General features: G+C 54.3%; 1 protein-coding gene across 2 annotated transcripts in view; it reads left to right on the top strand.

The window, feature by feature from the left end:
• atp1a3b (ATPase Na+/K+ transporting subunit alpha 3b) overlaps positions 1 to 22,833 on the top strand; it is a 762,330-nt gene that overhangs the window by 615,040 nt on the left and 124,457 nt on the right. For both annotated transcript variants that reach the window (XM_072469087.1, XM_072469088.1), the window contains 2 exons: positions 2,121 to 2,275; positions 8,337 to 8,460. In XM_072469087.1, the coding sequence (XP_072325188.1) occupies positions 2,121 to 2,275; positions 8,337 to 8,460 (279 nt within the window). The remainder of the gene's footprint in view (positions 1 to 2,120; positions 2,276 to 8,336; positions 8,461 to 22,833) is intronic.

Raw genomic sequence — 22,833 nt, 5'->3', positions numbered from 1 at the left:
TCTCTCTCTCTCAGGGTCAGTGTGCTCTCTCTCTCTCTCTCTCAGGGTCAGTGTGCTCTCTCTCTCTCTCAGTGTGCTCTCTCTCTCTCTCTCTCTCTCAGGGTCAGAGTGCTCTCTCTCTCTCTCTCCCTCTCAGGGTCAGTGTGCTCTCTCTCTCTCTCTCTCAGGGTCAGTGTGCTCTCTCTCTCTCTCTCTCTCTCTCAGGGTCAGTGTGCTCTCTCTCTCTCTCTCTCTCTCAGGATCAGGGTGCTCTCTCTCTCTCTCTCTCTCTCTCTCAGGGTCAGTGTTCTCTCTCTCTCTCTCTCAGGGTCAGGGTGCTCTCTCTCTCTCTCTCTCTCAGGGTCAGTGTGCTCTCTCTATCTCTCTCTCTCTCAGGGTCAGTGTGCTCTCTCTCTCTCTCTCTCAGGGTCAGTGTGCTCTCTCTCTCTCTCTCAGGGTCAGTGTGCTCTCTCTCTCTCTCTCAGGGTCAGTGTGCTCTCTCTCTCTCTCTCAGGGTTAGTGTGCTCTCTCTCTCAGGGTCAGTGTGCTCTCTCTCTCTCTCAGGGTCAGTGTGCTCTCTCTCTCAGGGTCAGTGTGCTCTCTCTCTCTCTCTCAGGGTCAGTGTGCTCTCACTCTCTCTCAGGGTCAGTGTGCTCTCTCTCTCTCTCTCTCTCAGGGTCAGTGTGCTCTCTCTCTCTCTCTCTCTCAGGGTCAGTGTGCTCTCTCTCTCTCTCTCAGGGTCTGTGTGCTCTCTCTCTCTCTCTCTCTCAGGGTCCGTGTGCTCTCTCTCTCCCTCTCACTCTCTCAGGGTCAGTGTGCTCTCTCTCTCTCAGGGTCAGTGTGCTCTCTCTCTCTCTCTCAGGGTCTGAGTCCTCTCTCTCTCTCTCTCAGGGTCAGTGTGCTCTCTCTCTCTCTCTCTCTCACGATCAGGGTGCTCTCTCTCTCTCTCTCTCTCTCTCAGGGTCAGTGTGCTCTCTCTCTCTCTCTCTCAGGGTCAGTGTGCTCTCTCTCTCTCTCTCTCTCTCACGGTCAGTGTGCTCTCTCTCTCTATCTCTCTCTCTCTCTCTCTCTCAGGGTCAGTGTGCTCTCTCTCTCTCTCTCTCTCTCTCTCTCTCAGGGTCAGTGTGCTCTCTCTCTCTCTCTCAGGGTCAGTGTGCTCTCTCTCTCTCTCTCAGGGTCAGTGTGCTCCCTCTCTCTCTCAGGGTCAGTGTGCTCTCTCTCTCAGGGTCAGTGTGCTCTCTCTCTCTCTCTCAGGGTCAGTGTGCTCTCTCTCTCAGGGTCAGTGTGCTCTCTCTCTCTCTCTCAGGGTCAGTGTGCTCTCACTCTCTCTCAGGGTCAGTGTGCTCTCTCTCTCTCTCAGGGTCAGTGTGCTCTCTCTCTCTCTCTCTCTCAGGGTCAGTGTGCTCTCTCTCTGTCTCTCAGGGTCAGTGTGCTCTCTCTCTCTCTCTCAGGGTCAGTGTGCTCTCTCTCTCAGGGTCAGTGTGCTCTCTCTCTCTCTCTCAGGGTCAGTGTGCTCTCATTCTCTCTCAGGTTCAGTGTGCTCTCTCTCTCTCTCTCTCTCAGGGTCAGTGTGCTCTCTCTCTCTCTCTCTCTCAGGGTCAGTGTGCTCTCTCTCTCTCTCTCAGGGTCAGTGTGCTCTCTCTCTCTCTCTCTCTCAGGGTCAGTGTGCTCTCTCTCTCTCTCTCAGAGTCAGTGTGCTCTCTCTCTCTCTCTCTCTCTCAGGGTCAGTGTGCTCTCTCTCTCTCTCTCTCTCAGGGTCAGTGTGCTCTCTCTCTCTCTCTCAGGGTCAGTGTGCTCTCTCTCTCTCTCTCAGGGTCAGTGTGCTCTCTCTCTCTCTCTCTCTCAGGGTCAGTGTGCTCTCTCTCTCTCTCTCAGGGTCAGTGTGCTCTCTCTCTCTCTCTCTCTCAGGGTCAGTGTGCTCTCTCTCTCTCTCTCAGGGTCAGTGCTCTCTCTCTCTCTCTCAGGGTCAGTGTGCTCTCTCTCTCTCTCTCTCTCAGTGTCAGTGTGCTCTCTCTCTCTCTCTCAGGGTCAGTGCTCTCTCTCTCTCTCTCAGGGTCAGTGTGCTCTCTCTCTCTCTCTCTCAGGGTCAGGGTGCTCTCTCTCTCCATCTCCCTGATTGCTGCACCGCATTCTTTCCACAGGACGATTGATCTTCGATAATTTGAAGAAATCCATTGCCTACACGTTGACCAGTAACATCCCAGAAATCACACCCTTCCTGCTGTTCATCATGGCTAATATTCCACTGCCTCTGGGAACCATCACTATCCTGTGTATCGATCTGGGCACTGACATGGTGAGTGTAACAATGCCCAGGGTGTGTCTTGCATTGTCAGAGGGTCAGTACTGAGGGAGTGCTGCACTGTCGGAGGGTCAGTACTGAGGGAGTGCCGCACTGTCAGAGGGTCAGTACTGAGGGAGTGCTGCACTGTCAGAGTGTCACTCCTGAGGGAGTGCTGCACTGTCAGAGGGTCAGTACTGAGTGAGTGCTGCACTGTCAGAGGGTCAGTACTGAGGGAGTGCTGCACTGTCAGAGTGTCAGTACTGAGGGAGCGCTGCACTGTCAGAGGGTCAGTACTGAGGGAGCGCTGCACAGTCAGAGAGTCAGTACTGAGGGAGTGCAGCACTGTCAGAGGGTCAGTACTGAGGGAGTGCCGCACTGTCAGAGGGTCAGTACTGAGGGAGCGCTGCACTGTTAGAGGGTCAGTACTGAGGGAGTGCAGCACTGTCAGAGGGTCAGTACTGAGGGAGTGCAGCACTGTCAGAGGGTCAGTACTGTGGGAGTGCTGCACTGTCAGAGGGTCAGTACTGAGGGAGGGCTGCACTGTCAGAGGGTCAGTACTGAGGGAGTGCTGCACTGTCAGAGGGTCAGTACTGTGGGAGTGCTGCACTGTCAGAGGGTCAGTACTGTGGGAGTGCTGCACTGTCAGAGGGTCAGTACTGAGGGAGTGCTGCACTGTCAGAGGGTCAGTACTGAGGGAGTGCTGCACTGTCAGAGGGTCAGTACTGTGGGAGTGCTGCACTGTCAGAGGGTCAGTACTGAGGGAGTGCTGCACTGTCGGAGAGTCAGTACTGAGGGAGTATTGCAGTGTCAGAGGATCAGTTCTGAGGGAGATCATGCTGTTGGAGGATCAGTACTGAGGGAGAACTGCACAGTTGGAGGGTCAGTACTTAAGGAGTGCTGCACTCTGAGAGGGTCTGTGCGGAGGGGGATCACGGTGTTGGACGGTCAGGACTGAGGGAGTGCTGCACTCTGAGAGGGTCTGTGCGGAGGGGGATCACGGTGTTGGACGGTCAGGACTGAGGGAGTGCTGCACTCTGAGAGGGTCTGTGCGGAGGGGGATCACGGTGTTGGACGGTCAGGACTGAGGGAGTGCTGCCCTCTGAGAGAGTCTGTGCGGAGGGGGATCACGGTGTTGGACGGTCAGGACTGAGGGAGTGCTGCCCTCTGAGAGGGTCTGTGCGGAGGGGGATCACGGTGTTGGACGGTCAGGACTGAGGGAGTGCTGCACTCTGAGAGGGTCTGTGCGGAGGGGGATCACGGTGTTGGACGGTCAGGACTGAGGGAGTGCTGCACTCTGAGAGGGTCTGTGCGGAGGGGGATCACGGTGTTGGACGGTCAGGACTGAGGGAGTGCTGCCCTCTGAGAGGGTCTGTGCGGAGGGGGATCACGGTGTTGGACGGTCAGGACTGAGGGAGTGCTGCCCTCTGAGAGGGTCTGTGCGGAGGGGGATCACGGTGTTGGACGGTCAGGACTGAGGGAGTGCTGCACTCTGAGAGGGTCTGTGCGGAGGGGGATCACGGTGTTGGACGGTCAGGACTGAGGGAGTGCTGCCCTCTGAGAGGGTCTGTGCGGAGGGGGATCACGGTGTTGGACGGTCAGGACTGAGGGAGTGCTGCCCTCTGAGAGGGTCTGTGCGGAGGGGGATCACGGTGTTGGACGGTCAGGACTGAGGGAGTGCTGCCCTCTGAGAGGGTCTGTGCGGAGGGGGATCACGGTGTTGGACGGTCAGGACTGAGGGAGTGCTGCACTCTGAGAGGGTCTGTGCGGAGGGGGATCACGGTGTTGGACGGTCAGGACTGAGGGAGTGCTGCCCTCTGAGAGGGTCTGTGCGGAGGGGGATCACGGTGTTGGACGGTCAGGACTGAGGGAGTGCTGCACTCTGAGAGGGTCTGTGCGGAGGGGGATCACGGTGTTGGACGGTCAGGACTGAGGGAGTGCTGCCCTCTGAGAGGGTCTGTGCGGAGGGGGATCACGGTGTTGGACGGTCAGGACTGAGGGAGTGCTGCCCTCTGAGAGGGTCTGTGCGGAGGGGGATCACGGTGTTGGACGGTCAGGACTGAGGGAGTGCTGCCCTCTGAGAGGGTCTGTGCGGAGGGGGATCACGGTGTTGGACGGTCAGGACTGAGGGAGTGCTGCACTCTGAGAGGGTCTGTGCGGAGGGGGATCACGGTGTTGGACGGTCAGGACTGAGGGAGTGCTGCCCTCTGAGAGGGTCTGTGCGGAGGGGGATCACGGTGTTGGACGGTCAGGACTGAGGGAGTGCTGCCCTCTGAGAGGGTCTGTGCGGAGGGGGATCACGGTGTTGGACGGTCAGGACTGAGGGAGTGCTGCACTCTGAGAGGGTCTGTGCGGAGGGGGATCACGGTGTTGGACGGTCAGGACTGAGGGAGTGCTGCCCTCTGAGAGGGTCTGTGCGGAGGGGGATCACGGTGTTGGACGGTCAGGACTGAGGGAGTGCTGCCCTCTGAGAGGGTCTGTGCGGAGGGGGATCACGGTGTTGGACGGTCAGGACTGAGGGAGTGCTGCACTCTGAGAGGGTCTGTGCGGAGGGGGATCACGGTGTTGGACGGTCAGGACTGATGGAGTGCTGCCCTCTGAGAGGGTCTGTGCGGAGGGGGATCACGGTGTTGGACGGTCAGGACTGAGGGAGTGCTGCCCTCTGAGAGGGTCTGTGCGGAGGGGGATCACGGTGTTGGACGGTCAGGACTGAGTGAGTGCTGCCCTCTGAGAGGGTCTGTGCGGAGGGGGATCACGGTGTTGGACGGTCAGGACTGAGGGAGTGCTGCCCTCTGAGAGGGTCTGTGCGGAGGGGGATCACGGTGTTGGACGGTCAGGACTGAGGGAGTGCTGCCCTCTGAGAGGGTCTGTGCGGAGGGGGATCACGGTGTTGGACGGTCAGGACTGAGGGAGTGCTGCCCTCTGAGAGGGTCTGTGCGGAGGGGGATCACGGTGTTGGACGGTCAGGACTGAGGGAGTGCTGCCCTCTGAGAGGGTCTGTGCGGAGGGGGATCACGGTGTTGGACGGTCAGGACTGAGGTGGTGTTCTGTGGCAGGCACACCGGCCCTGCCCAGTGGAAGAAATACACACATTCAGTCTTGGAAAATAGCTGAATGGGTGGTGATCTGCTTCCCAAACTCGCCATCCTCATTGGTAAAGCAGTACATCCTGACTGTCATGATATTCAAACACACATCACAATACACACATCATTATAGACAGACCAACAGACCAATTAGTGCGCACAGCACGACAGCCAATCACAGACAAGAGCAGACACAGTATAAGACAAGAAACACGACACCTCCTGGTCAGTCCATCTGGAGACAGGACAAGGCCAGGACCTCATTAACAAGACACTCACATTGTCACCACGTGCTGAGTACCAAGTCAGATGTGTAAATAACTAGTTGGAATAAAATTGCGTTGTACCAATCGCAACCGTGTTGGTTCGTCTGTACCTCAGAGCACCCAACACCACATGGTACCAATGAGTGAATCGATACTTACCGGCAAATTTGCCATCCTGAGCCATGGACACCCACAACAAACCGCAGCCGTTGCAAGTCGCTGGGAACCTGGGCACCAATTGGAAGCTCTTCAAGCAGCGATTCGAACTGTTCATGCGAGCCAACGAAAAACAGGGCACCTCGGATGAAACAAAGATTGCCATGCTCCTCACTACCGCAGGTCAGCACGCCATCGATGTATACAACTCCTTGGTGTTCGCGGAAGGCGAGAACAAAGCTAAGTATGACACGGTCCTCCTCAAGCTCGACCAGCACTTCAACGTTGAGGTCAATGAAAGTTTTGAGAGGTATATCTTTCAGCAGCGCCTACAAGGTAAGGATGAGCTCTTTCAGTCCTTCCTGACGCACCTCTGCATACTCGCGCAGTCCTGCGGTTACGGCAACACCTCAGAGTCCATGATCCGGGACCAGATCATTTTTGGCGTTGCCTCCGGCGGCCTACGCCAGCAGCTTCTAAAAATTAAAGGCCTGACCTTAGCATCTGCGGTGGAAGCCTGTGTCCTTCATGAAAATCCAACCAGCCGCTATGCCCAATTTCAGGCGACCGAATCAGCACGGAGGGGGTCCCACGCGATCGAATCGGCAAGCCAGGCTGCCCACGAGGCCGAACGCATCCAGGCAATCGAGTTTCTCCCGGCCCGCGGCCCGAACGAGGGCGGCCGTTTCGCGCGCTTTTTGAGGCCTCCCGCGTTTGTGTGCGCCAAAACCTACGGCAACACTGAGGGACGTGCTGCGCGCGCCCGACGCAAGACCGAACTGCGCATGCGCAGTGACGTAACGAACGCCATGACGTCATGACGTGCGGCAACTGTGGAGCTGCACATTTAAAAGGGCAATGTCCTGCAAAAACCCGACAATGCCTACGCTGTGGCAAGATGGGCCACTACGCTGCCTACTGTCGAGTGGCTCAACCTGTGGATCTTCCACATCTCCGACAACTTCACAGACACGTGCGGACCATCCAGCCTCCACATCACGGCATCCAAACCGACGACACAGATGACCAAGACACCTTCCGGGTTGCGGTCATTGATGTGAACCGGGTCAACACCATCAATCCGGCCGATGAATGGAGTGCCACCCTGACGGTCAACCGATCGCCGATCACTTTCCGCCTGGACACTGGCGCATCCGCCAACCTCATAGCACGGTCAGCATTCTGCGCCATGAAGGTCAGACCACCAATCCAGCCATCCCGGTGCAAGATGGTCGACTACAACGGGAACGTTATCCCGGCCATGGGATCCTGCCAGCTCCAGGCGACACACAAAACACACATGGCCACACTCTCGTTCAAGACAGTCGGCTCATCGAAGGACTCCCTGCTGGGTGCACAGGCATGTAAGGCTCTCCACCTTGTGCAACAAATCCACTCTCTCTCTCCAGACGGCACGTCTGACTTCCCGGATGCAGAGTTCAACGCACAGCTCCAATCGCTCCTCGCCCACAACCAGGAGGCATTCGAAGGCATGGGAACACTGCCATACACCTACCGAATTTGCCTCAAACCGGACACCATCCCGGTCGTTCACGCACCTCGCAGGGTTGCTGCGCCACTTAAAGACCGCCTCAAGCAGCAGCTGCAGGATCTCCAGGACCAAGGGGTCCTATCCAGGGTCACGGAGCCCACGCCATGGGCCAGCTCCATGGTGTGTGTCAAGAAGCCCTCTGGCGAGCTCCGTATCTGTATAGACCCCAAAGACCTCAATAATAATATTATGAGGGAACATTATCTCATACCCAAACGGGAGGAGATCACCAGTGAAATGGCCCAAGTGAAGATATTCACGAAACTGGATGCTTCTAAAGGATTTTGGCAGATCCAACTGGACCCATCCAGCCGAAAGCTATGCACCTTCAACACCCCTTTCGGCAGATTCTGCTACAACCGGATGCCATTTGGCATCATCTCGGCATCCGAGGTCTTCCACAGAATCATGGAGCAGATGATGGAAGGCATCGAAGCGGTGCGCGTATATGTGGACGATATCATCATCTGGTCCACCACACCGCAGGAGCACATACATCGTCTCCAACGCGTTTTTGCCCGCATACAGGAAAACGGCCTGCGCCTCAACCGAGCCAAGTGCGCCTTTGGCCAGACCGAATTGAAGTTCCTGGGGGACCATATCTCCCGGTCAGGGGTCCCAACGGATGCAGACAAGGTGAGCGCCATCACAGCCATGCCGCAGCCGGCCGACATGTTGGTTCGTCTGTACCTCAGAGCACCCAACACCACACTGACATCCTCTCCTGTCTGACACTGGGATACTGCTGTGCGCACATCCACTACCACATTTCCCCCATTAACCAGACTCCCAATGAATAGGCTGGCATATGTAATGGGAGCTCCTGAGGCGGTTTGAGATGCTATGGAGGACTTTCTCAACTCTCTGCCTTGCTCTCATGGCTATTGAGCTGGCTTTGATTGGCCAGTTTTGATTTGGTGTTGCTGGGCAGTTTATCGATGACAGTTCTGTGAATGTCCAGGTGGACCGGAACCAATCACTGATGCTGCCCGTGGGGCATGTGACTTGCTTTGCAGGTTCCTGCTATCTCATTGGCTTATGAAGCCGCAGAGAGTGACATCATGAAACGACAGCCCCGAAATCCACGAATGGACAAACTGGTCAACGAGAGGTTAATCAGCATTGCGTACGGTCAGATCGGTAAGTACTGAGCGGACATTGTGAGAGTTAGGGGGTCAGAGTGAACAGGGAGTGAGAGACAGGGGTCAGAGTGACCAGGGAGTGAGATGCAGGGGTCAGAGTGACCAGGGAGTGAGATGCAGGGGTCAGAGTGACCAGGGAGTGAGATGCAGGGGTCAGAGTGACCAGGGAGTGAGAGGCAAGGGTCAGAGTGACCAGGGAGTGAGAGACTGGGGTCAGAGTGACCAGGGAGTGAGATGCAGGGGCCAGAGTGACCAGGGAGTGAGAGACAGGGGTCAGAGTGACCAGGGAGTGAGATGCAGGGGCCAGAGTGACCAGGGAGTGAGAGACAGGGGTCAGAGTGACCAGGGAGTGAGAGACAGGGGTCAGAGTGACCAGGGAGTGAGAGACAGGGGTCAGAGTGACCCGGGAGTGAGAGACAGGGGTCAGAGTGACCAGGGAGTGAGAGACAGGGGTCACACTGACCAGGGAGCGAGAGACAGGGGTCACACTGACCAGGGAGTGAGAGACAGGGGTCACACTGACCAGGGAGTGAGAGACAGGGGTCAGAGTGACCAGGGAGTGAGAGACAGGGGTCAGAGTGACCCGGGAGTGAGAGACAGGGGTCAGAGTGACCAGGGAGTGAGAGACAGGGGTCACACTGACCAGGGAGCGAGAGACAGGGGTCAGAGTGACCAGGGAGAGAGAGAGACAGGGGTCAGAGTGACCAGGGAGAGAGAGAGACAGGGGTCAGAGTGACCAGGGAGTGAGAGACAGGGGTCAGAGTGACCAGGGAGTGAGATGCAGGGGTCAGAGTGACCAGGGAGTGAGATGCAGGGGTCAGAGTGACCAGGGAGTGAGATGCAGGGGTCAGAGTGACCAGGGAGTGAGAGGCAAGGGTCAGAGTGACCAGGGAGTGAGAGACTGGGGTCAGAGTGACCAGGGAGTGAGATGCAGGGGCCAGAGTGACCAGGGAGTGAGAGACAGGGGTCAGAGTGACCAGGGAGTGAGATGCAGGGGCCAGAGTGACCAGGGAGTGAGAGACAGGGGTCAGAGTGACCAGGGAGTGAGAGACAGGGGTCAGAGTGACCAGGGAGTGAGAGACAGGGGTCAGAGTGACCCGGGAGTGAGAGACAGGGGTCAGAGTGACCAGGGAGTGAGAGACAGGGGTCACACTGACCAGGGAGCGAGAGACAGGGGTCACACTGACCAGGGAGTGAGAGACAGGGGTCACACTGACCAGGGAGTGAGAGACAGGGGTCAGAGTGACCAGGGAGTGAGAGACAGGGGTCAGAGTGACCCGGGAGTGAGAGACAGGGGTCAGAGTGACCAGGGAGTGAGAGACAGGGGTCACACTGACCAGGGAGCGAGAGACAGGGGTCAGAGTGACCAGGGAGGGAGAGAGACAGGGGTCAGAGTGACCAGGGAGAGAGAGAGACAGGGGTCAGAGTGACCAGGGAGTGAGAGACAGGGGTCAGAGTGACCAGGGAGTGAGAGACAGGGGTCAGAGTGACCAGTAAGTGAGAGACAGGGGTCAGAGTGACCAGGGAGTGAGAGACAGGGGTCAGAGTGAATAGGGAGTGAGAGACAGGGGTCAGAGTGACCAGGGAGTGAGAGACAGGGGTCAGAGTGAATAGGGAGTGAGAGACAGGGGTCAGAGTGACCAGGCAGTGAGAGACAGGGGTCAGAGTGACCAGGGAGTGAGAGACAGGGGTCAGAGTGAGCAGGGAGTGAGAGACAGGGGTCAGAGTGATCAGGGAGTGCGAAACAGGGGTCAGAGTGACCAGGGAGTGAGAGACAGGGGTCAGAGTGACCAGGGAGTGAGAGACAGGGGTCAGAGTGACCAGGGAGTGAGAGACAGGGGTCAGAGTGACCAGGGAGTGAGGGACAGGGGTCAGAGTGACCAGCGAGTGAGAGACAGGGGTTAGAGTGACCAGGGAGTGAGAGACAGAGGTCAGAGTGACCAGGGAGTGAGAGACAGGGGTCACACTGACCAGGGAGTGAGAGACATGGGTCAGAGTGACCAGGGAGTGAGAGACAGAGACCAGAGACCAGGGAGTGAGAGACATGGGTCAGAGTGACCAGGGAGTGAGAGACAGGGGTCAGAGTGACCAGGGAGTGAGAGACAGAGGCCAGAGACCAGCGAGTGAGAGACAGGGGTCAGAGTGACCAGGGAGTGAGAGACAGGGGTCAGAGTGACCAGGGAGTGAGAGACAGGGGTCAGAGTGACCAGGGAGTGAGAGACAGAGGCCAGAGACCAGGGAGTGAGAGACATGGGTCAGAGTGACCAGCGAGTGAGAGACAGGGGTCAGAGTGACCAGGGAGTGAGAGACAGGGGTCAGAGTGACCAGGGAGTGAGAGACAGAGGCCAGAGACCAGGGAGTGAGAGACATGGGTCAGAGTGACCAGCGAGTGAGAGACAGGGGTCAGTGTGATCAGGGAGTGAGGGACAGGGGTCAGAGTGACCAGGGAGTGAGACACAGAGGTCAGAGTGACCAGGGAGTGAGAGACAGGGGTCAGAGTGACCAGCAAGTGAGAGACAGGGGTCAGAGTGACCAGGGAGTGAGAGACAGGGGTCAGAGTGACCAGGGAGCGAGACAGGGGTCAGAGTGACCAGGGAGTGAGAGACAGGGGTCAGAGTGACCAGGGAGTGAGAGACAGGGGTCAGAGTGACCAGGGAGTGAGAATCAGGGGTCAGAGTGATCAGGGAGTGAGGGACAGGGGTCAGACTGACCAGGGAGTGAGAGACAGGGGTCAGTGTGATCAGGGAGTGAGGGTCAGGGGTCAGGCTGACCAGGGAGTGAGAGACAGGGGTCAGAGTGACCAGGGAGTGAGGGACAGGGGTCAGAGTGACCAGGGAGTGAGAGGCAGGGATCAGAGTGGCCAGGGAGTGAGAGACAGGGGTCAAAGTGATCAGGGAGTGAGAGACGGGTGTCAGAGTGACCAGGGAGTGAGAGACAGGGGTCAGACTGACCAGGGAGTGAGAGACAGGGGTCATAGTGATCAGAGAGTGAGAGACAGGGGTCATAGTGATCAGAGAGTGAGAGACAGGGGTCATAGTGATCAGGGCCTGAGAGACAGGGGTCAGAGTGACCAGGGAGTGAGAGACAGGGGTCAGCGTGACCAGGGAGTGAGAGACAGGGGTCAGAGTGACCAGGGAGTGAGAGACAGGGGTCAGAGTGACCAGGGAGTGAGAGACAGGGGTCAGAGTGACCAGGGAGTGAGAGACAGGGGTCAGAGTGACCAGGGCATGAGAGACAGGGGTCAGAGTGACCAGGGCATGAGAGACAGGGGTCATAGTGATCAGGGCCTGAGAGACAGGGGTCAGAGTGATCAGGGAGTGAGAGACAGTGGTCAGAGTGATCAGGGCCTGAGAGGCAGGGGTCAGAGAGATCAGGGTCTGAGACTCAGGGGTCAGAGTGACCAGGGAGTGAGAGACAGGGGTCACACTGACCAGGGAGTGAGAGACAGGGGTCAGAGTGACCAGGGAGTGAGAGACAGGGGTCAGTGTGATCAGGGAGTGAGAGACAGGGGTCAGAGTGACCAGGGAGTGAGACACAGGGGTCAGAGTGACCAGGGAGTGAGAGACAGGGGTCAGAGTGACCAGGGAGTGAGAGACGGGGTTCGGAGTGACCAGGGAGTGAGAGACAGGGGTCAGAGTGACCAGGGAGTGAGACAGGGGTCAGAGTGACCAGGGAGTGAGAGACAGGGGTCAGAGTGATCAGGCAGTGAGAGACAGGGGTCAGAGTGACCAGGGAGTGAGACACAGGTGACAGAGTGACCAGGGAGTGAGAGACAGGGGTCAAAGTGACCAGGGAGTGAGACAGGGGTCAGAGTGACCAGGGAGTGAGAGACAGGGGTCAGAGTGACCAGTAAGTGAGAGACAGGGGTCAGAGTGACCAGTGAGTGAGAGACAGGGGTCAGAGTGACCAGGGAGTGAGAGTCAGGGGTCAGAGTGACCAGGGAGTGAGAGACAGGGGTCAGAGTGACCAGGGAGTGAGACACAGGGGCCAGAGTGACCAGGGAGTGAGAGACAGGGGTCAGAGTGACCAGGGAGTGAGAGACAGGGGTCAGTGTGACCAGGGAGTGAGAGACAGGGGTCACTGTGACCAGGGAGTGAGAGACAGGGGTCAGAGTGACCAGGGAGAGAGAGACAGGGGTCAGAGTGACCAGGGAGTGAGAGACAGGCGTCCGAGTGACCAGGCAGTGAGAGACAGGGGTCAGAGTGACCCGGTGTTGAGAGACAGGGGTCAGAGTGACCAGGTAGTGAGAGACAGGGGTCAGAGTGACCAGGGAGTAAGAGACAGGGGTCAGAGTGACCAGGGAGTGAGAGACAGGGGTCAGAGTGATCAGGGAGTGAGAGACAAGGGTCAGAGTGACCAGGGAGTGAGAGACAGGGGTCAGAGTGACCAGGGAGTGAGAGACAGGGGTCAGAGTGACCAGGGAGTGAGGGACAGGGGTCAGAGTGACCAGGGAGTGAGAGACAGGGGTCAGAGTGACCACGGAGTGAGAGACAGGGGTCACACTATCCAGGGAGTGAGAGACAGGGGTCAGAGTGACTAGGGAGTGAGAGACACGGGTCAGAGTGACCAGGGAGTGAGAGACAGGGGTCAGAGTGACCAGGGAGTGAGAGACAGGCTTCAGAGTGACCAGGGAGTGAGAGACGGGGGTCAGAGTGACCAGGGAGTGAGAGACAGGGGTCAGACTGTCCAGGGAGTGAGAGACAGGGGTCAGAGTGACCAGGGAGTGAGAGACAGGGGTCAGAGTGACCAGGGAGTGAGAGACAGGGGTCAGAGGGACCAGGGAGTGAGGGACGGGGGTCAGAGTGACCAGGGAGTGAGAGACAGGGGTCAGAGTGACCAGGGAGTGAGAGACAGGGGTCAGAGGGACCAGGGAGTGAGGGACGGGGGTCAGAGTGACCAGGGAGTGAGAGACAGGGGTCAGAGTGATCAGGGAGTGAGGGACAGGGGTCAGAGTGACCAGTGAGTGAGAGATAGGGGTTTAAGTGACCAGGGAGTGAGAGACAGGGATCAGCGTGACCAGGGAGTGAGAGAAAGGGGTCAGAGTGACCAGGGAGTGAGAGGCAGGGGTCAGAGTGACCAGGGAGTGAGAGACAGGGGTCAGAGTGATCAGGGACTGAGAGACGGGGTTCGGAGTGACCAGGGAGTGAGAGGCAGGGGTCAGAGTGACCAGGGACTGAGAGACGGGGTTCGGAGTGACCAGGGAGTGAGAGGCAGGGGTCAGAGTGACCAGGGAGTGAGACAGGGGTCAGAGTGACCAGGGAGTGAGACAGGGGTCAGAGTGACCAGGGAGTGAGAGACAGGGGTCAGAGTGACCAGGGACTGAGAGACGGGGTTCGGAGTGACCAGGGAGTGAGAGGCAGGGGTCAGAGTGACCAGGGAGTGAGACAGGGGTCAGAGTGACCAGGGAGTGAGACAGGGGTCAGAGTGACCAGGGAGTGAGAGACAGGGGTCAGAGTGACCAGGGAGTGAGAGACAGGGGTCAGAGTGACCAGGGAGTGAGAGATGGGGTTCGGAGTGTCCAGGGAGTGAGAGACAGGGACCAGAGTGACCAGGGAGTGAGAGACAGGGGTCAGAGTGACCAGGGAGTGAGAGACAGGGGTCAGAGTGATCAGGAAGTGAGATACAGGGGTCAGAGTGACCAGGGAGTGAGAGACAGGTGTCAGAGTGATCAGGGAGTGAGATACAGGGGTCAGAGTGACCAGGGAGTGAGAGACAGGGGTCAGAGTGACCAGGGAGTGAGAGACAGGGGTCAGAGTGACCAGGGAGTGAGAGACAGGGGTCAGAGTGACCAGGGAGCGAGACAGGGGTCAGAGTGACCAGGGAGTGAGAGACAGGGGTCAGTGTGACCAGGGAGTGAGAGACAGGGGTCAGAGTGACCAGGGAGCGAGACAGGGGTCAGAGTGACCAGGGAGTGAGAGACAGGGGTCAGAGTGACCAGGGAGTGAGAGACAGGGGTCAGAGTGACCAGGGAGTGAGAATCAGGGGTCAGAGTGACCAGGGAGTGTGAGACAGGGGTCACACTGACCAGGGAGTGAGAGACAGGGGTCAGAGTGACCAGGGAGTGAGAGACAGAGGTCAGAGTGACCAGGGAGTGAGAGACAGGGGTCAGAGTGACCAGGGAGTGAGAGACAGGGGTCAGTGTGACCAGGGAGTGAGAGACAGGGGTCACTGTGACCAGGGAGTGAGAGACAGGGGTCAGAGTGACCAGGGAGAGAGAGACAGGGGTCAGAGTGACCAGGGAGTGAGAGACAGGCGTCCGAGTGACCAGGCAGTGAGAGACAGGGGTCAGAGTGACCCGGTGTTGAGAGACAGGGGTCAGAGTGACCAGGTAGTGAGAGACAGGGGTCAGAGTGACCAGGGAGTAAGAGACAGGGGTCAGAGTGACCAGGGAGTGAGAGACAGGGGTCAGAGTGATCAGGGAGTGAGAGACAAGGGTCAGAGTGACCAGGGAGTGAGAGACAGGGGTCAGAGTGACCAGGGAGTGAGAGACAGGGGTCAGAGTGACCAGGGAGTGAGGGACAGGGGTCAGAGTGACCAGGGAGTGAGAGACAGGGGTCAGAGTGACCACGGAGTGAGAGACAGGGGTCACACTATCCAGGGAGTGAGAGACAGGGGTCAGAGTGACTAGGGAGTGAGAGACACGGGTCAGAGTGACCAGGGAGTGAGAGACAGGGGTCAGAGTGACCAGGGAGTGAGAGACAGGCTTCAGAGTGACCAGGGAGTGAGAGACGGGGGTCAGAGTGACCAGGGAGTGAGAGACAGGGGTCAGACTGTCCAGGGAGTGAGAGACAGGGGTCAGAGTGACCAGGGAGTGAGAGACAGGGGTCAGAGTGACCAGGGAGTGAGAGACAGGGGTCAGAGGGACCAGGGAGTGAGGGACGGGGGTCAGAGTGACCAGGGAGTGAGAGACAGGGGTCAGAGTGACCAGGGAGTGAGAGACAGGGGTCAGAGGGACCAGGGAGTGAGGGACGGGGGTCAGAGTGACCAGGGAGTGAGAGACAGGGGTCAGAGTGATCAGGGAGTGAGGGACAGGGGTCAGAGTGACCAGTGAGTGAGAGATAGGGGTTTGAGTGACCAGGGAGTGAGAGACAGGGATCAGCGTGACCAGGGAGTGAGAGAAAGGGGTCAGAGTGACCAGGGAGTGAGAGGCAGGGGTCAGAGTGACCAGGGAGTGAGAGACAGGGGTCAGAGTGATCAGGGACTGAGAGACGGGGTTCGGAGTGACCAGGGAGTGAGAGGCAGGGGTCAGAGTGACCAGGGACTGAGAGACGGGGTTCGGAGTGACCAGGGAGTGAGAGGCAGGGGTCAGAGTGACCAGGGAGTGAGACAGGGGTCAGAGTGACCAGGGAGTGAGACAGGGGTCAGAGTGACCAGGGAGTGAGAGACAGGGGTCAGAGTGACCAGGGACTGAGAGACGGGGTTCGGAGTGACCAGGGAGTGAGAGGCAGGGGTCAGAGTGACCAGGGAGTGAGACAGGGGTCAGAGTGACCAGGGAGTGAGACAGGGGTCAGAGTGACCAGGGAGTGAGAGACAGGGGTCAGAGTGACCAGGGAGTGAGAGACAGGGGTCAGAGTGACCAGGGAGTGAGAGATGGGGTTCGGAGTGTCCAGGGAGTGAGAGACAGGGACCAGAGTGACCAGGGAGTGAGAGACAGGGGTCAGAGTGACCAGGGAGTGAGAGACAGGGGTCAGAGTGATCAGGAAGTGAGATACAGGGGTCAGAGTGACCAGGGAGTGAGAGACAGGTGTCAGAGTGATCAGGGAGTGAGATACAGGGGTCAGAGTGACCAGGGAGTGAGAGACAGGGGTCAGAGTGACCAGGGAGTGAGAGACAGGGGTCAGAGTGACCAGGGAGTGAGAGACAGGGGTCAGAGTGACCAGGGAGCGAGACAGGGGTCAGAGTGACCAGGGAGTGAGAGACAGGGGTCAGTGTGACCAGGGAGTGAGAGACAGGGGTCAGAGTGACCAGGGAGCGAGACAGGGGTCAGAGTGACCAGGGAGTGAGAGACAGGGGTCAGAGTGACCAGGGAGTGAGAGACAGGGGTCAGAGTGACCAGGGAGTGAGAATCAGGGGTCAGAGTGACCAGGGAGTGTGAGACAGGGGTCACACTGACCAGGGAGTGAGAGACAGGGGTCAGAGTGACCAGGGAGTGAGAGACAGAGGTCAGAGTGACCAGGGAGTGAGAGACAGGTGTCAGAGAGACCAGTAAGTGAGAGACCGGGGTCAGAGTGACCAGGGAGTGAGAGACAGGGGTCAGAGTGACCAGTAAGTGAGAGACAGGGGTCAGAGTGACCAGGGAGTGAGAGACAGGGGTCACAGTGACTTGGGAGTGAGAGACAGGGGTCAGTTTGACCAGGGAGTGAGAGACAGGGGTCAGAGTGACATGGAAGTGAGAGACTGGGGTCAGAGTGACCAGTGAGTGAGGGACAGTGGTCAGAGTGACCAGGGAGTAAGAGAAAGGGGTCAGAGTGACCAGGTAGTGAGAGACAGGGGTCAGAGTGACCAGGGAGTGAGAGACAGGGGTCAGAGTGACCAGGCAGTGAGATACAGGGGTCAGAGTGACCAGGCAGTGAGATACAGGGGTCAGAGTGACCAGGCAGTGAGAGAGAGGGGTCAGAGTGACCAGGGAGTGAGACAGGGGTCAGAGTGACCAGGGAGTGAGACAGGGGTCAGAGTGACCAGGGAGTGAGAGACAGGGGTTAGAGTGACCAGGGAGTGAGAGAGAGGGGTCAGAGTGACCAGTCAGTGAGAGAGAGGGGTCAGAGTAACCAGGGGGTGAGACACAGGGGTCAGAATGATGAGTGAGTGAGCGAAGAGGATCAGAAGGGGCCACAAACCCACAGACAGGTGCCAAAGTGACCAGGTTGGAAGTCTGGGGTCAAAGTGTCCAGGGAGTCAGAGACCAGAGTCAGACTGATGCGAGAGAGAGCGAGAATCGGATTGATAATCCCTCTGTATCCCTATTCGAGACCGAGAGAGCGAGAATCAGATTGATAATCCCTCTGTAACCCTATTCGAGACTGAGAGAGAGAGAATCAGATTGATAATCCCTCAGTATCCCTATTCGAGACCGAGAGAGAGAGAATCAGATTGATAATCCCTCTGAATCCCTCTTCGAGACTGAGAGAGAGAGAATCAGATTGATAATCGCTCTGTATCCCTACTCGAGACATAGAGAGAGAGAATCAGATTGATAATCCCTCTGTATCCCTATTCAAGACTCAGAGAGAGAATCAGATTGATAATCGCTCCGTATCCCTATTCAAGACAGAAAGAGAATCAGATTGATAATCCCTCTGTATCCCTATTCGAGACAGAGAGAGAGAATCATATTGATAATCCCACTGTCTCCCAATTCGAGACAGAGAGTGAGAGAATCAGGTTGATAATCCCTCTATATCCCTATTCGAGATTGAGAGAGAGAATCAGATTGATAATCCCTCTGTGTCCCTATTCGAGACAGAGAGGGAGAATCTGTTAGATAATCCCTCTGTATCCCTATTCAAGACAGAGAGAGAATCAGATTGATAATCCCTCTGTATCCCTATTCGAGACAGAGAGAGAGAATCATATTGATAATCCCTCTGTATCCCTATTCGAGACAGAGAGAGAGAATTTGTTAGATAATCCCTCTGTATCCCTATTCGAGACTGAGAGAGAGAATCAGATTGATAATCCCTCTGTATCCCTATTCGAGACAGAGAGAGAGAGAATCAGATTGATGATCGCTCTGTATCCCTACTCGAGACATAGAGAGAGAGAATCAGATTGATAATCCCTCTGTGTCCCTATTCGAGACAGAGAGAGAGAATCTGTTAGATAATCCCTCTGTATCCTTATTCGCGACAGAGCGTCATCGAATCAGATTGATATACCTCTGTATCCCTATTCGAGACTGAGAGAGAGAGAATCAGATTGATAATCCCTGTGTATCCCTATTCGAGGCTGAGAGAGAGAATCAGATTGATAATCCCTCTGTATCCCTCTTCGAGACAGAGAGAGAATCAGATTGATAATCTCTGTGTATCCCTATTCGAGATGGAGAGACAGAATCAGATTGATAATCGCTCTGTGTCCCTATTCGAGACAGAGAGAGCGAATCAGATTGATAATCCCTCTGTATCCCTATTCGAGACTGAGAGAGAGAGAATCAGTTTGTAATCCCTCTGTATCCCTATTCAAGACAGAGAGAGAGAATCTGTTAGATAATCCCTCTGTATCCCTATTCAAGACAGAGAGAGAGAATCTGTTAGACAATCCCTCTGTATCCCTATTCGAGACTGAGAGAGAGAGAATCAGTTTGTAATCCCTCTGTATCCCTATTCAAGACAGAGAGAGAGAATCTGTTAGATAATCCCTCTGTATCCCTATTCAAGACACAGAGAGAGAATCAGATTGATAATCCCTCTGTATCCCTATTCGAGACTGAGAGAGAGAATCAGATTGATAATCTCTCTGTATCTCTATTCGAGACTGAGAGAGAGAGAATCAGTTTGTAATCCCTCTGTATCCCTATTCAAGACAGAGAGAGAATCAGATTGATAATCGCTCTGTATCTCTATTCGAGACTGAGAGAGAGAATCTGTTAGATAATCCCTCAGTATCCCTATTCGAGACTGAGAGAGAGAGAATCAGTTTGTAATCCCTCTGTATCCCTATTCAAGACAGAGAGAGAGAATCTGTTAGATAATCCCTCTGTATCCCTATTCGAGACTGAGAGAGAGAGAATCAGTTTGTAATCCCTCTGTATCCCTATTCGAGACAGAGAGAGAGAGAATCAGTTTGATAATCCCTCTGTACCCCTATTCGAGACTGAGAGAAAGAGAATAAGATTGATCAACCTTCTGTATCCCTATTCAAGACAGAGAGAGAGAATCAGATTGATAATCCCTCTGTGTCCCTATTTGAGACAGAGAGAGCGAGAATCAGATTGATAATCCCTCTGTATCCCTATTCAAGACAGAGAGAGAGAATCAGATTGATAATCCCTCTGTGTCCCTATTTGAGACAGAGAGAGCGAGAATCAGATTGATAATCCCTCTGTATCCCTATTCAAGACAGAGAGAGAGAATCTGTTAGATAATCCCTCTGTATCCCTATTCAAGACACAGAGAGAGAATCAGATTGATAATCCCTCTGTATCCCTATTCAAGACAGAGAGAGAGAATCTGTTAGATAATCCCTCTGTATCCCTATTCGAGACTGAGAGAGAGAGAATCAGTTTGTAATCCCTCTGTATCCCTATTCGAGACACAGAGAGAGAATCAGATTGATAATCGCTCTGTATCTCTATTCGAGACTGAGAGAGAGAATCTGTTAGATAATCCCTCTGTATCCCTATTCGAGACTGAGAGAGAGAGAATCAGTTTGTAATCCCTCTGTATCCCTATTCGAGACTGAGAGAGAGAGAATCAGTTTGATAATCCCTCTGTACCCCTATTCGAGACAGAGAGAGAGAGAATCAGTTTGATAATCCCTCTGTACCCCTATTCGAGACTGAGAGAAAGAGAATAAGATTGATCAACCTTCTGTATCCCTATTCAAGACAGAGAGAGAGAATCAGATTGATAATCCCTCTGTATCCCTATTCAAGACAGAGAGAGAGAATCTGTTAGATAATCCCTCTGTATCCCTATTCGAGACTGAGAGAGAGAGAATCAGTTTGTAATCCCTCTGTATCCCTATTCGAGACAGAGAGAGAGAGAATCAGTTTGATAATCCCTCTGTACCCCTATTCGAGACTGAGAGAAAGAGAATAAGATTGATCAACCTTCTGTATCCCTATTCAAGACAGAGAGAGAGAATCAGATTGATAATCCCTCTGTGTCCCTATTTGAGACAGAGAGAGCGAGAATCAGATTGATAATCCCTCTGTATCCCTATTCAAGACAGAGAGAGAGAATCAGATTGATAATCCCTCTGTGTCCCTATTTGAGACAGAGAGAGCGAGAATCAGATTGATAATCCCTCTGTATCCCTATTCAAGACTGAGAGAGTGAATCAGATTGATAATCGCTCTGTATCCCTATTCGAGACAGAGAGAGATAGAATCAGTTTGATAATCCCTCTTTGTCCCTATACGAGACTGAGAGAGAGAGAATCAGATTGATAATCACTCTGTATCCCTATTCGAGACAGAGAGAGAGAGAATCAGATTGATAATCCCTCTTAGTGTTCAATTCTGGTCGCCACACTACCAGAAGGATGTGGAGGCTTTTGAGAGGGTGCAGAAGAGATTTACCAGAATGTTGCCTGGTATGGAGGGCATTAGCTATGAGGAGCGGTTGAATAAACTCAGTTTGTTCTCACTGGAACGAAGGAGGTTGAGGGGAGACCTGATAGAGGTATACAAAATTATGAGGGGCATAGACAGAGTGGATAGTCAGAGGCTTTTCCCCAGGGTAGAGGGGTCAATTACTAGGGGGCATAGGTTTAAGGTGAGAGGGGCAAGGTTTAGAGTAGATGAACGAGGCAAGTTTTTACACAGAGGGTAGTGGGTGCCTGGAACTCGCTACCGGAGGAGGTAGTGTAAGCAGGGACGATACTGACATTTAAGGGGCATCTTGACAAATACATGAATAGGATGGGAATAGAGGGATACGGTCCCAGGAAGTGTAGAAGATTGTAGTTTAGTCGGGCAGCATGGTCGGCACGGGCTTGGAGGGCCGAAGGGCCTGTTCCTCTGGTGTACATTTCTCTGTTCTTTGTTTGTTCTTTATCTCTGCATCCCTATTCGAGACAGAGAGAGAGAATCAGTTTGATAATCCCTCTGTATCACTATTCGAGACAGAGAGAGAGAGAATCAGATTGATAATCCCTCTGTATCCCTATTCGAGACTGAGAGAGAGAGAATCAGATTGATAATCCCTCTGTATCCCTATTCGAGACTGAGAGAGTGAATCAGATTGATAATCCCTCTGTATCCCTATTCGAGACTGAGAGAGAGAATCAGATTGATAATCCCTCTGTATCCCTATTCGAGACAGAGAGAGAGAATCTGTTAGATAATCCCTCTCTATCCCTATTCGAGACTGAGAGAGAGAGAATCAAATTGATAATCCCTCTGTATCCCTATTCGAGACAGAGAGAGATAATCAGATTGATAATCCCTCTGTGTCCCTATTCGAGACAGAGAGAGAGCGAATCAGATTGATAATACCTCTGTATCCCTATTCGAGACTGAGAGAGAGAATCAGATTGATAATCCCTCTGAATCCCTATTCGAGACAGAGAGAGTGAATCAGATTGATAATCCCTCAGTATCCCTATTCGAGATGGAGAGAGAGAATCAGATTGATAAACCCTCTGTGTCCCTATTCGAGACAGAGAGAGAGAATCTGTTAGATAATCCCTCTGTATCCCTATTCGAGACTGAGAGGGAGAGAATCAAATTGATAATCCCTCTGTATCCACATTCGAGACAGAGAGAGATAATCAGATTGATAATCCCTCTGTGTCCCTATTCGAGACTGAGAGAGAGAGAATCAAATTGATAATCCCTCTGTATCCCTATTCGAGACAGAGAGAGAGCGAATTAGATTGATATACCCTGTGTATCCCTATTCGAGGCAGAGAGAGAGAATCAGATTGATAATCCCTTTGTATCCCTATTCGAGACTGAGAGAGAGAATCAGATTGATAATCCCGCTATATCCCTATTCAAGACCGAGAGAGAGAGAATCAGATTGATAATCCCTCTGTATCCCTATTCGAGATTGAGAGAGAATCAGATTGATAATCCCTCTGTACCCCTATTCGAGATTGAGAGAGAGATTCAGATTGATAATCCCTCTGTATCCCTATTCGAGATTGAGAGAGAGATTCAGATTGATAATCCCTCTGTATCCCTATTCGAGACAGAGAGAGATAGAATCAGTTTGATAATCCCTCTGTACCCCTATTCGAGACTGAGAGAGAGAGAATAAGATTGATCATCCCTCTGTATCCCTATTCGAGACAGAGAGAGAGAGAATCAGTTTGATAATCCCTCTATATCCCTATTCGAGATTGAGAGAGAGAGAATCAGATTGATAATCCCTCTGTACCCCTATTCGAGACAGAGAGAGATAATCAGTTTGATAATCCCTCTGTATTCCTATTCGAGATTGAGAGAGAGAATCAGATTGATAATCCCTCTGTATCCCTATTCAAGACAGAGAGAGAGAATCAGATTGATAATCCCTCTGTATCCCTATTCGAGATTGATAGAGAGAGATTCTGATTGATAATCCCTCTGTATCCCTATTCAAGACAGAGAGAGAGAATCAGTTTGATAATCCATCTGTACCCCTATTCGAGACTGAGAGAAAGAGAATAAGATTGATCAACCCTCTGTATCCCTATTCGAGACTGAGAGAGAGAATCAGATTGA

This window comes from Scyliorhinus torazame, chromosome 12 (assembly GCF_047496885.1).
Source record: "Scyliorhinus torazame isolate Kashiwa2021f chromosome 12, sScyTor2.1, whole genome shotgun sequence".
NCBI classification, from domain to species: Eukaryota; Metazoa; Chordata; class Chondrichthyes; order Carcharhiniformes; family Scyliorhinidae; genus Scyliorhinus; species Scyliorhinus torazame.
The sequence above is the reverse complement of the archived record's forward strand: the minus strand, read 5'-3'. Positions and strand labels throughout refer to the sequence as shown.